The sequence below is a fragment of the Heloderma suspectum genome, chromosome 2 (genome assembly GCF_057233095.1).
Source record: "Heloderma suspectum isolate Gila_16-S chromosome 2, 16-S_ref, whole genome shotgun sequence".
NCBI lineage: Eukaryota > Metazoa > Chordata > Lepidosauria > Squamata > Helodermatidae > Heloderma > Heloderma suspectum.
In genome coordinates, this window is record NC_139459.1 from 270,617,869 (window position 1) to 270,631,066 (window position 13,198).

General features: G+C 45.4%; 1 protein-coding gene across 2 annotated transcripts in view; it reads right to left on the minus strand.

Annotated features, from left to right (window-relative positions):
* The window catches only part of LOC146354554 (LON peptidase N-terminal domain and RING finger protein 1-like), a 51,643-nt gene extending 39,284 nt beyond the window's left edge, over positions 1-12,359 (minus strand). The window contains exons 1-2 of one of the 2 annotated variants that reach the window (XM_084839219.1): positions 10,923-12,358; positions 3,183-3,301 (exon numbers count right to left, since the gene is read on the minus strand). In XM_084839219.1, the coding sequence (XP_084695345.1) occupies positions 3,183-3,301; positions 10,923-11,229 (426 nt within the window). In that variant the 5' untranslated portion in view covers positions 11,230-12,358. Of the gene's footprint in view, positions 1-3,182; positions 3,302-10,922 lie in introns of both variants that reach the window. The other variant, XM_084839218.1, reaches the window with a different exon arrangement.
* Positions 12,360-13,198: the final 839 nt, after the last annotated feature.

Genomic DNA, 13,198 nt, shown 5'->3' on the forward strand with positions numbered 1-13,198 from the left:
AATCCAGAATTACAATACTACACTTTTTTTAAAAAAAAGTTACAAACAGATATAATTTTGTTTGAGCACCAAAGAAAAATCAGTTGGACCAGTAGTCAACAGACCCAATAATACATGAGGAGGCGTATTGGCACCAAGCCTGTAACCAAGTCACCTGTAGTTCTAGAGGGGCCTAGAGATCCAAAGTGCTTTGCTTAAGTTCATTACTGATGCAATTCCCTTGCTAGTGGGCCTCTGAGCATGTGAGATGAGTCAAAGGTCGATAGTGCGGCCTCAGCACATTCCATGCTAGCAAAAGCTAGTATCTTATCACGGCCTAGTATGTGCCTGGAAGTGAGGCTATGTTTATGCCAAGCTGCAGGTGTCTGTGCTAAGAAAGCACTGATTGTTTTCCTTCTGAACAAGCACTGTTAGTCTATGCTGGGAATGAACACTAATTAATGCTTGCTCACTGCTGACATATATGGTATAAAACCCATTGTACCCCATGGCTCTGGATTCAGAGAAGCTGGCTGATCCAACCATTGGGTACGCCTGTGTGCTATAAGGTACTCAATAAAGTACTCCTTGTAAGTAAACCTAGATCTGATTTATCACTATCTTGGCACCTCTAAAGTAAGAGTTCAAAGCCTACTGCAGGGGCAATACAGGAGAGTAAATCAGTTAAAAGCCTTGGGGAGCAATCCTACCAGGATAGGCGACAGCCTCCGAAGTCAGAGGCTGCCAAGTATCCTATGCAGGGCAGGTGGAACACAGAGGGGATCCTCTCCTCCGTGCTCCAGTCGCCCTGCAATTTCACGTAGATGGCCAATTTTGGCTGTCTAGGTGGGGCACTTCAGAGCAGGAGGTGGGGAGGCCGTGCAGTGCATAGGAAGCTGCAAAAAGCAACTTCTGCAGTTTCCTCCCCTCCCCACCCCCTGGGACCTCCCTCTTTTCGCCCTTTCTGCACTCCGTTTCCGAGCACGAAAACCAGTGAGGACCGTACCACCTGTGAGGCTACAGAGGAGGGGGAGTTCCTGGCAACCTATGCCAGAGCACAGTTCCTGGCAACCTCTTTTTAGTGGCCATAGGATCACTCTCTTGGTGAACAAAAAGGTCTTAACTTCATTTCTAAATAATAGTGCCACACAAATCTATCTGGGGAGAACAGTACCCTGTTCCCAAGCTATTTTAAATTTGTATCCACTTTTACAAGCATTGTCACCCATTCCAAGTCCATAGCATAAATTAAAAAATTATATATATAAAAATATATTGCCACCTTGACTTTTTTTGTCAGAAAGGTGTGATATAAATGAAATAAACAAACAAATAAATAAAATATCTGTTTCCAGGAGTAAAATACAACATCAACACAATACTGGAAGAGAATATCCCTACCCCTACAACAAGAATGATGTTTTAACTGCTGTTTCCATGGGATGATTTAAGATTAGTTTTCCAACTGGCATTCAAAAGTAGTCCTGGAGAGTCCCATTTTTAAATTATTTTAATTAAACTAACAAAGAAATCAGAGAACATTACCTGGTTGATGTCTAGCACACTTCCAGAACATTACCTGGTTGATGTCTAACATACTTCCAGAACATTACCTGGTTGATATCTAGCACACTGCCAAAACATTACCTGGTTGATGTCTAACACACTTCCAGAACATTACCTGGTTGATGTCTAGCACACTTCCAGAACATTACCTGGTTGATGTCTAGCACACTTCCAGAACATTACCTGGTTGATGTCTAGCACACTTCCAGAACATTACCTGGTTGATGTCTAGCACACTTCTAGCATGCTCCCTAAAGGAATTGGGCCTGTCCTTCCAGCCTTTTCATAATTTCTGTCTAACTAACTTGCTGACATGGAAGCAATGAGATTGACTGAATAAAGATCGTGTACGACAGGAAGCCAAACAGCTCGAAGGGTGGGGATATCTATTTTTTTTTAACCCAATAGAGTTGTCTAGGCAAAGTGAACATAACAAGAATTGACAGATGAACCCATTAGCATAACGCAGTGTTTACATTCCACACTTGAAACCTATCGCTTCATTGACAGATTGGGTTAGTGTGTTTCTGAACAAGATCCACCCCACAAAGCCACCAGGGTCATTTCCAAGTTCAGGGTTACCAATAAATGGCTGTACCAAGGCTCCAGGCAAGGTGCTGGTATTCAAAAGTGAACACATCAACTCCGGCTCTTCAGGGCCAGAACCGTGATCCCTGCCTATTTTCTGATGGCAGTTTGCAAGACTGGAGGATGCTCTGGATTATCTATGTACCCCTTTTCTTGATATTCTGGCTTTAAGGCATGTGCCCTACACTGAGCTATGATCCTTCCCTAATGTTGATGAAGACTCTGCTCCTCTCTGGGACCAACTTTGTACCCAAGGACAGTGGGCCTACTGAAAGACCTTCAAGACCTCAGTGCTTGAATTACTGGGAGAGGGCTGGGGGACACAGAGGCAGCACTCTTGTCTTTTGTGATGGCCCCATTAGCTATTGCCTGCAGAGGCCTAAAGGTCAGCCCCCCGCATCCTGGTGCTGTCCAGATTGTCAGACTACAACTCCCGTTATCCACAACCACCATGGTCTTACTGGCCGGGCAAGAGGGGAGTTGTAGTCTGATACAACTGGAGGGCTCCATATTGGGGGTCTTGATTTGGCTAATTTCACTACACCCTCACCTACGTTTCCCCCCATAATTCAAACACTGCCAGATCTTCCACGAACACTCCCTTAAGTTTACTCTCTGACTACCATGTGCAGACTGCCAGAGCATACTGGGAGATGTACTTAGTGGCTGCCCCTCAGCTGCAGAATGCCTTCCTTCTGAGAACCTTCTAGAAGTAGTGTGAAGTCTGAGAATCTTCTAGAAGCAGTGTGAAACATTTTTCATTTGTTGGCTTGTGGTAGACGGGGAACAGGAAGGATGGTGATTTTAATCCCTCTAATAGGATTTCTGGTTTTAACATTGTTACCTGAGAATTTGGGGAAGGGGTATTTAATCAATTAAATAAATAACTTCCATGAGGAAACCATTCCCTCTCCACCTGATCAGAGGGCTGCAGCATCTCAGCTCAAGCTCAGCCTTTTACAAAAGCCCTGCTCCATCTCACAGCTTGTTTTTTGGTAAGTACAGATGCTTGCCCTGGACCACAACACAGAGCTGCACACTCAACTCACCTCACACGCTTCTGGCTCTTGGCTGCACAGCACCTCCAAAACCTCCAGAGCCTCTGGGTATCGCTGTAAAGCCACATACACCTCTGATTGGCACACCCTCAGCGTAAGATCATCTGGAGCTACAAGCAGAAGCAGAAGACTTCAGAACTGACGCCAACGAAGCAGCGGTGCATGCAACCTTGATTCAACGAGTCCACACTCCAAGTTAGTGTAAAATGGCATAAACCTCCAAGAGAGAACCATTGACCAGAAACAGCTGGGGACCAGAAACAGCCACGCAGGGGAAGAGATGCCAGGAGCAATAGTGTGGATTATGGGATTCAGTGGATTATGGGATTCCATAATTCCAGTGGATTATGGGATTGACAATTTCAAGAGGTTAGAGAAACTGACCCTATACTTAGTACACCTGAGAAATGTGCTTTAGCTTGTGATGGTCTTCTGCCAGTCAACATGGCAGACAGGGACCAGCAAAAGAAGGCTGCACATTGTATGACTCTCTCCCCACAGAGGTCCCCAGGTGAGGCCTCTCCTCAGGACGTTTTCCAAGCGCCTGGTTTTATGCTACAATAACCACTATTAGGAAACCCGAGAAGCGGCTATCTTAGATCTATCCTTAGAATGTAATGCCACCTGGAGAGGCTTCTACCCTTAAAGTCAGCCCAAAAAAATAATTCTAAATAAATAAAAAAATAATATAAACGTCACAAGAAGCTCAGTATGTGCAAACATACTAGAGGCTGTGCTATAGCTTCTGGCTAAGATATTATTTTTTTCCATTTATTTGTGATCATTAAGCTGTCAGGAAACCCTTTGTTCCAGAACCAGTTTAAGAGTGCAATCCTGTGCATATATACTCGGATATAAGGCCCACCAATGGGGTGCAGCAGATCACAGCTTCCTTCCAGGTAAGTGTGTATAGGACTGCAGTGTAAGAGACTAGACATGGTATACAAAACAGGGCATGGGGACAGAAATCAGTATTAATATATGAAGATAGGAAAGGCAATGGGTTTTCAAGAGGCGCTATCTGCAGTGGAGGCTGGTGGCTCCAATGTCAGTCGGGCAGTAAATCCGCTCCCAGTTTCAGTCAGAACTCTAAAGGAACTCTCCAAGCAGCTTGGATAGCTCCTTTTGAGTTCTGACTGGTTATGACTGAAGCCCAGCACAGTTTCACTGCCCCACTGACTATATGTATTGATAACATTATATAAGTAACATTTGATTACTTAGTGAGAGCTTCAACAAAATGTTGCCATATGTAGTGCTTCCCACCCAGGATTCCAGCCACCGCATGCAATTTCCCCCTCCCTGCTGGTTTGCCATCCCGCACCCCGCCGCCAAAAAACCAGTCAGCATTCTGTGCCCGGTAAGCATGCCCAATCCCATTATAGGGCCTATCACCTAAAAATGTGTTGTACCCCTGCAGACTTTGGGGTTCCCCCAAGACTGCTGTTATCCCAAGAAAACAAAGACCCTGTCAAAAGTCATTGGCTGCAGAAACTTCTCTCATGGATGGGCAGACTGGCACTCAGAGAGTTTGGATCACTATTAGTATCACACTCTCAGACTACGATCATAAGAATGTCAACCACTTAGGAAGCTCCCCTAGTCTAGACCCCTCAGAACCTTATCTGGCCCCTTCATTAAACCTTATTTAGAATAAATATTTGCCATCTCTCAGCTAGTTTTCCCTTTGTTCAGATTCATGCCAATTTCCTTTTTCCAAACCTAGTATTATGCAAGCAGGCAGTTATGCAGTTCAGCAGAATCTGACACTGCCTATGAGCTCATTGTGCTTAAGGACAGGACCTATTGGTTTGGGGGCTTGAGAGACACAGCTCTGCTTATACCATGGGGGGTGCAGGGAGAGGAATTCAGACTGTTAGTCTATGTGGCACTTGGACTGTAAACGGAGCCCCCAGTCCAGCCCTATCCAGTAAATTTCCGCAATAAAAAAAAGCACATGGCTTCATTTGCTGTAGTGATTCACCTATCAGTGCTGCAGTGTTGATTCACCTATCAGTGCTGCAGAAAGTGATTATACAACAGTTTCCATTGCAGAGATGTTGAAAGAATGAGGAACGTGGAGCGCAGGGAGCCTGTATTCGCCATGCTACAGGTCACATTTCTCCCTGGCATAAATCAGCTAAAAATCTGACTCTTGCATCTATCTTTACATCTGGAAACTTTGAACTAAGTCATTTAAAAGTCAGTTGCCAAAAAAGGTTCACTGAAATACTTTTAGAGCTGGACATTTAAAATAGCTCGTGATCAAACCGAGAATTCAGCAATCCCAAGGCTGCCGGTACTTCCAAGAACTTACAGCAGCACCTCCCTGGTACCCATAGGACCTCATCAACTATGGGCTCCTAATGTATATTTTATGTGAGGCAGACTGCTGGAACAAGCATTGAGTTCTCTCTGTCTGTCTGTCTCTCTGTCACACACACACCACCAGTGTGTCCAAAGTTAAATACCATGGGGGGTGCAGGGGGGTGCAATTTTTGTGAACCGCCCAGAGAGCTTCGGATATTGGGTGGTATAGAAATGAAATAAATAAATAAATAAATGCTTACATCATCCACCCCATGGAGGGCTTGGTGAGGGGCAATTCAACCCACCAGCACATTATGGTTCTGTACTCCTGCTTAGGCCCTTCATCTTAAGGTTGTACATGCATGAAGGCTGCCCAATCAGAAAACATGCAAGAGGCAGGATCCCCGAGTGCATATGCCGTTCACACAATGCATAGTTAAACTATGAAATTCACTACCACAAGATGTAGTGATGGTCACCAATTTGGATGGCTTTTAAAAAAGACAAATATATGGAGAATAAGGTTATCAATTGCTGCTAGTCCTGAAGGCTATAAGCTACCTCCAGTATCAGAGTCAGTATGCTGGGGGGCACAAACAGAAGGGTGCTATTGCACTCATATCCTACTTGTGGGTTTGTCACAGGCAGCTGGTTGGCCACTGTGTGAACAGAATGCTGGATAAGATGGACCCTCGGTCTGATCCAGCATGGCTCTTCTTACGTTCTTATGAACTTATGAAAATGGCTAGAGTATGCTCTGTCAGTTGGAGGCAGGCATGGACTTCCAGGTTGGTAGAAAATAGAGGGGAAAGGACGAGAACATAAGAAATGAAATAAGCGTTGCCTCAACCCTATTTTGTTGGTGTGCTAAGATGACTGCTATATAACTAGCAACTACAGGTTCTTCACTCTACTGTACTGCACATGGGATAGCCATCTATTCCATCTTCTGAATCAATTTTCATTGAACTCATTCTTTGTCTTCCATCACTAGCCACTACCTACTGCAATCTATCATCACCGTTATCATCATTTGCAGTACGCTGTAGTTACAGCTTTGCTTGACCTACAAAATCCTTTTTTCTGAATATCTTTATGATGGTTTATCTATGGATATGAAATAAAATATATTATTACTATTATTGTTATTAAAATGTTTTTTTCTATGTAGATTAATTTATTATTATACTTGGGGTTTAGTGACACCTGCCTGTGACTTAAGCAATTTGACAACTTTTCATAATTTTCTTCCATCCACTAGGTTCTAGGATTAATAGTCTTTTGCTAGAATAGGGCATTCATTTGTTTGTCAAAGACCTAAGCACCTAGCCATGGACTTCTCAAGAAGACTTTTTATATGTATGATTTAAAATGTATATATATATGTATATATGATTTAAAATGTATATATATAATTCATAACAATTATGTCTTTGTTAACAATTGTGTCTTTGACAAAATCATCCATCAAGTCATTATACAAGAACCAGTGTGGTGCAGGATTTAGGTCTTACACAGAAACCAATGGATACAGTTTGATGAAATCATTAGTTTGCCAAAAGTATTTACAAAAGATTTTTGGAAAAAACATAAAAGGAGGCCATATATCAATGAGCACACTTCAAACTAAATCTACATATGACCTAAATACTTGTAATGTCTTTTTAAAAACTATAAAGTTTTAACTATGAAATAAAAAACTATGAAGATGAAGCTATTTATGGGTTTTACAAGTAAAATCCTACTCCTTTCTCACACATACACAGAAATTAACAGTGCAATCCTATGCATGTCTACTCAGAAGTAATCTCCATTGAGTTAAATGAGGCTTACTCCCAGGTAAGTGCAAATACTAGATTGTACCTTAAGGCAGAAAAGATGTCAATGATTTACTTGTACCTAAAGTTAATAGCATTCTAAAAAGTTCCTCAAGTAGAACTTCTTTAAAAAAAAAAAACGTTTAGGGCACAATCCTATGCATATTTAGACAGAGAAAAGGCCTACATCTCCCAGCATTCCCCAGCCAGCATGGCTGGCTGGGGAATGCTGGGAGTTGTAGGCCTTTTCTCTATCTAAACATGCATAGAATTGTAGCCTTAGTCTTCAAGAAAACACTGGTTGAGTATAACAATTTTCAATAGAACAAATATTCAAGCAACTTTAACAATACATCTTTGAATGAAAGATTGTATTTCTTGACATTTTGGTAAATTATGTCTACCTAGTAAATTATGTCTACCCAGGGAGATCCAAGTTCCCTTGGTGCTTCCACAAACCAAAGCATTAACAGAAGGAAATTATGAAGTGAAGGATAGAATAATAAATGCAGCTGTGAAAACAACTGATGGCTGGTTTGGTGAGTTTTGATCATGCTATTGTACTTTATGTAACATGTACAATTATTGGTAAAAAATCTAAGCCAATGAAACAGCATTTTATTACTAGATACATACAGTTGCCTCCTACTTCCATTTAGGCTTGACTAATAGCATGACAGGCAGAAATTCAACCATGTGCAAACCTTCCTCCCATGAAGATGTAGTGATTGAGAGCTACACCTGTTGAATTTTTGCCTCATGACAAAAAAAAAAAGAAAAGCACAGACTAGATTTCAGCCAAGTTTGAAATTACCAGCTCATCCTAGAAATTGGTAGACAGGATGAAAAGTTTCACCTCTGAGCAAATATCACCTGGCCTAGTCTACAGATTACCACCTTGTGTAAGGAAGTCAGTCAGTCTCTCTCTCAACACTATATAATTAAAAAATGTATGATGGATAGGCAATTACATGGTCAGAGACCTGTCTGGGCTGCAATCCTACACACTTATCTGGAATTAAGATGCAGTGAATTCAATGGGGCTTTCTTCTGAGTACACACATAAAAGCTTGCACTACATTTATTTATGTAGTCATTACATTTCTATAACACCCAATAGCCAAAGCTCTCTGGGCGGTTCACAAAAATTAAAACCACAAGTACAGCATAAAAACAATGTAAAATATAAAAGCATTAAAAACTTTTAGACTGTTACAGACACAGGAAGATGAATCCTCTATGCAGAGATGGGGAACTTGTGGCATGCCCGATTCCAACCTGCGTTGGACTCCGACTCCCATCAGCCCCAGCAAACTGCCAATGGTCAGGAGGTGATGGGAGTTGGAGTCCAACAACATCCCGAGCCCTGCCTATGGCTCATGGCTGAATTAAAGGATTTGGAGAGTTTGAATTTCAGATCTGTTTCCACTGGGAGAACGGGGAGTACGCTCGCACAATAAAAATAGTTATCTCCATTGTGTAGCATTTAATAAACATTCAACTAATTCCTGAACAAATCCTCAGGAATTTATTGTTGAATAACAGAACATGCTGTCTACATACAAGTCCTGACAAGAAATGTATGACCCAAAGTGAGGAAGTGATCTTTTATACTGCCCACTAGTTACTATTACAGTAATCAAAATCTTTGTGCTGTGCTTTAAAACCACCCTCTAAGTGCTAAGCTACAGTGCAATCCAATTGATGTCTACTCAGACATATGCCCCACTGAGTTCAGGACTTTCTCTGAGGTCAGTGCCTATAGTTAATCATCCTTCAAAAAAGAAACAAAGAAACATACCTAGACAGGCTTTGGAATATTTTATTATTTATTTATTTATTTATTTATTTATTTATTTCATTTCTATACCACCCAATAGCAGAAGTTCTTGTGCCCCAAGCCACATTCAAATGTATCTCAGGATCATCAAATGTCACAAAAACAGAGTGGCTGAAATTTGGAGACCCTTTTTATGGCTGTGCAAGTGACAGTGTCCCAGATAAGGTCTATTTTGTAGGTTTACATTTGTGTAAGTTCATCAGTCAATGGTGGAAGCTGGATGAGAAGATTCTATTGTATAAGTCTCACCTGTTTTTTGAAACACCTGTACTTTTCTGAGTCATTGCAAACTCAGAGCTTGGTGTTTTATAACAGGCTGTCAAGAAGCAATGAATAATGCGAGAGCTTCAACATTTCTGCACAAGGAGGAAGGTCTCAATCAATGAAGCACATATGCCCAGGTCGCTCTTAAACCCTACAAGGTCTAAGTGACCTCGGATTTTGCCAACCTCAAAACCAGTCTTAGATTACGCTTTAAGTTTATTAAGGACAGAATGGGTTGGTGGATGGAGATTGCTCAGAAAATAATATAGATTACCATCTCTCTCTCTCTCTCTCTCTCTTTTTTCCTGACAGACACTGTGCCTTTAATAGTAGCATGTCAACCAAACTGATTAGGTGCACCTTTCCCCATCATCGCATCTCCATAATAGGAAAGCAGTATCTGTTGAATTTCTGCCTATCAGGCAACTATTAAAGGAACAAAGGCTTCATTGAGAAGAGAAAAATGACAACTCTAACTGCATCAACAGTCACAGAATTCTTGGGGATGAGTCAAGTGGGAGAAGAGAGTCTTCTCTAGGGAGGAGATAGTGTTGCAATGGAGCTTCTCTGTTCTTCTGTTTTAGTGCAGCAGATAGAGTGCTGGGTTCAAATGCTCACACAGTCTTGGGTATGGCACAATTCCTCACGTTAACTTACTTCCAGAAGTTTGTTTAGAAAGGAAAGCTGCAAAAATGCGAAATAATCCTAAACTATTATAAAAATCTGCCCTGCCTTATTTTGTCTGGAATGAATACTGATGAGCTAAAAGGTGATCAGCAAATTGGATGGCACAATTTGTGTGGCTGAACTGTGAAAAGCTCCAGAAGAAGTGCCTCATATAGGCAGAGTAAGACTTTTTTTTTTTTTTAATCTGGTTGTATAAGCAATTTTTTCACGCCATCAGAAGTGTCTTGATCATTGATTTGTGCATGACAAAAGTTGCAACAGAAGCAAACTTAGAAGAAGTAGCAGTCAACACTTTTTTTAGATGAAAAAAGTCAAATACAATCTGCCTTTTCCAGTCAGGAATAAGGAAGGCAGAGGCAACACATGCAACATTCAGTTCCAACCCATGAAAGTAAAGTCTCTGGCTGGAGTGACAATCAAGAAGTGGATAACTCTGCTTGAGACTGCTATCAAGATTTGTCCCTTGCTGCTTATACAATGCAGCCTGTGTGATATAACCCAGGGACTGTTGGGGTGGGTGTCTCCAAATTCAAGAACTGAATCCACCGTTAGCCCTACTTAGAGTAGACCCATTGAAATGAATGGGATTTACGTTAGTCGTGACTAACTGAAATCCCATTCATTTCAACGGGTCTACTCTAAGTAGGGCTAACGGTGGATTCAACGGGTCTACTCTAAGTAGGGCTAACGGTGGATCCAACCCAGGAGTCCCGACATTAACTAGCCCCGCATCAGCTCACTTTCTCCCCACCGGCACCCTGCCAGTACCCCAGCCCTCACTAAAAGCATCTCCGGGGAGCCTCCCATCCTTACCCAATCCGACCGCTTTCTGGAGGGTCCTCAGTGCTCCCCGGTAGTCTCCGGTCCTCAGCAGCTCCTGCAAGCCGCTCTTCAGCCTGGCCACTTTGGTGTCTTTCCCCAGGCACTTCTCCAACAAGTTCGAGAGCAGGACGTTGCAGGCCACAGTCCTGGAGCCCGGCACGGCAAGTTTTTCCCCGCAGAGGCGGCACTCGGCAGGCAAGTCTTCGCCCAGGCATCGCCTGCAGAAGGAATGGCCGCAGGACACGGTCACCGGGTCCCACAGGACTAAGCGGCAAGAGGGGCAGAGGAAAAGCTCCATGGCTTCGGCTGATGCTGCTGCTCCGGCAAGGAAGAACAGAGGGGGCGCGGGGCGGGGCGGCGCGGGGCGGCGCGGGGCGGGGGCTGGCTACGGAGATCCTCCCCGGGCAACGTGCAAAGGGCGATCGCTTCCTAAAAGGAGCGACATCGAAAAGGCAGGCGGGGGGGAGACCCGGGCAACAACCTCCTCGGCACTTGCGCAGCGAACTCCGCGCTGCTCTCTCTCCTGCCGGGGCCGGGAGCACTTTGCGGGGGGCCAAGACAGGCGAGCCTTCCTTCTGTTCGTGCCTTCGGCAAGCCCGGCAGCCGAGCTCTTAAAGGCGCAGGGCACCTCTGCGCGGCTCTCGCCCCATAACTTTTCGACTTTGTTTAGGGTCCTTTTCGTCTTCAAACGGAGCTGGGTCAAGGCAAGCGATCTCCGGCTTCACGTTCCTTTATTTGCCGGGCGGGGGCGGGGGCGGGGGCGCCTCTACTCCGCCTCCTTTGCCACGCTTGATAAAAGAAAACTAATCTTTTCAGGAAAGCCACCGGCTCAAGCCTCTTCCCCCCAGCCCGAGCCCCAGCTATCCTGCTTTGACATCCATCCGGGCGTTTTACTTTATTTTTATTCTAACCCACAAAGGGGAAAAGTGGCCCCCAACCGACGTTTTCGAAACCTCGCTCGTTGTATCCGGCGTCTGATTTGTGTCGCTTCAGCAGGGGGGAGCTGAGGGAACAGGTGGCTCCTGGAGAGATGGCAGGCCCGGAGCGTTGGGTCTGCTTGCCGGATGGGCCGAGTCCCTTTCTCTCCCCTGAAACTCTTGATCGTTCGGTTCTGTGACCACTTCACACAATGGTCACAGAAGCCATCCCGCTTCCTTCGCCGCCGCTGGGTTCTTCGGCTTCCCACAGGTCGCCCTCCTCTCGCCGGTCTCTCCCTCCAACTGGGGCGGGGGGCGTAGAAGTAGGCTGGACCCTTTTCTGAGTTAGCGAAAGGAGGGAAGTTGCTACGGCGTGGGCAGGAGGGCAGGCGCGAAACGGGGCCCTGATCTCGCCCTAACTTCTCCGTGACGGCGCAGCCCCATTTCCATCTGCCCACCCACCGCCCTCTGCTTGTTCCCTTCCGCACACAAACGCGCGCGCGAAGAAGCCAAGCCAGAAAGCCCACTCCGAACATTACATAAAATCCGGATCGGCCCCATGTGATGGAGCCGGAGAGCGACCCATTGGCTGCCGGCTTCGGCCCGCCCCTGTTGTGAAACAGCCCTGGCGGAGCGCGTTTCATAACCTCGGGAAGGAGGAAAGGGGCGTTTGTTGGGGGGATCTAGAGAAGTGGGGCGGGGGAAAGGGGGCAGAGAGCAGCCACGGGCGCCGATCTCTGCACGGCGCGCGCTTGAGGCCTCCGCCGTGTCAGTTCCGGGTCTCGAGGAATCGGCGGCTGTTTCGTAACAGGAGTGCCGCCAGCGAGCGTCGGGCTTCCCTGCTGAAGCAGCGGCGCTGTCATTCCGTGCATCCCTCCGCTTCTCGCAGGCAGCCCTTCCTCGAGTCGTGACCCTTGGCTTGGCGTCGCCTCTTTCCCCCCCTTCTTTCCGTTACGACTCCTGCCTTCGGAGAAATCAGTGATGCGCTCCGGCGGGGGGGGGGGGGGGGGACGGCAATTTTTTATTTACATACAGAGAGTACAGAATGCACCAGATGCTTAAAGTGCTGCACGTGAGAATGAAGGGCGCGATCCCAGGCAAGTGTGCCCCGATGCAGGCCTGGCTTTGTTCAGCGGGGCTTCCTCCCAGGCGCGTGGGCGTAAGCAGGGGTGGGCACCTTGTGGCCCTCCAGATGGTTTGGCCCACAAGTCCTGTGAACCCTCACCATTGGCTCTGCTGGCTGGGGCTGATGGGAGTTGTTGGCCCAAACATCTGGAGAGCCACAAGTTGCTCACCCCTGTGCTGTATGGACACTTACTAGGGAGCCAGCCACGTTGGACGACTCACTGG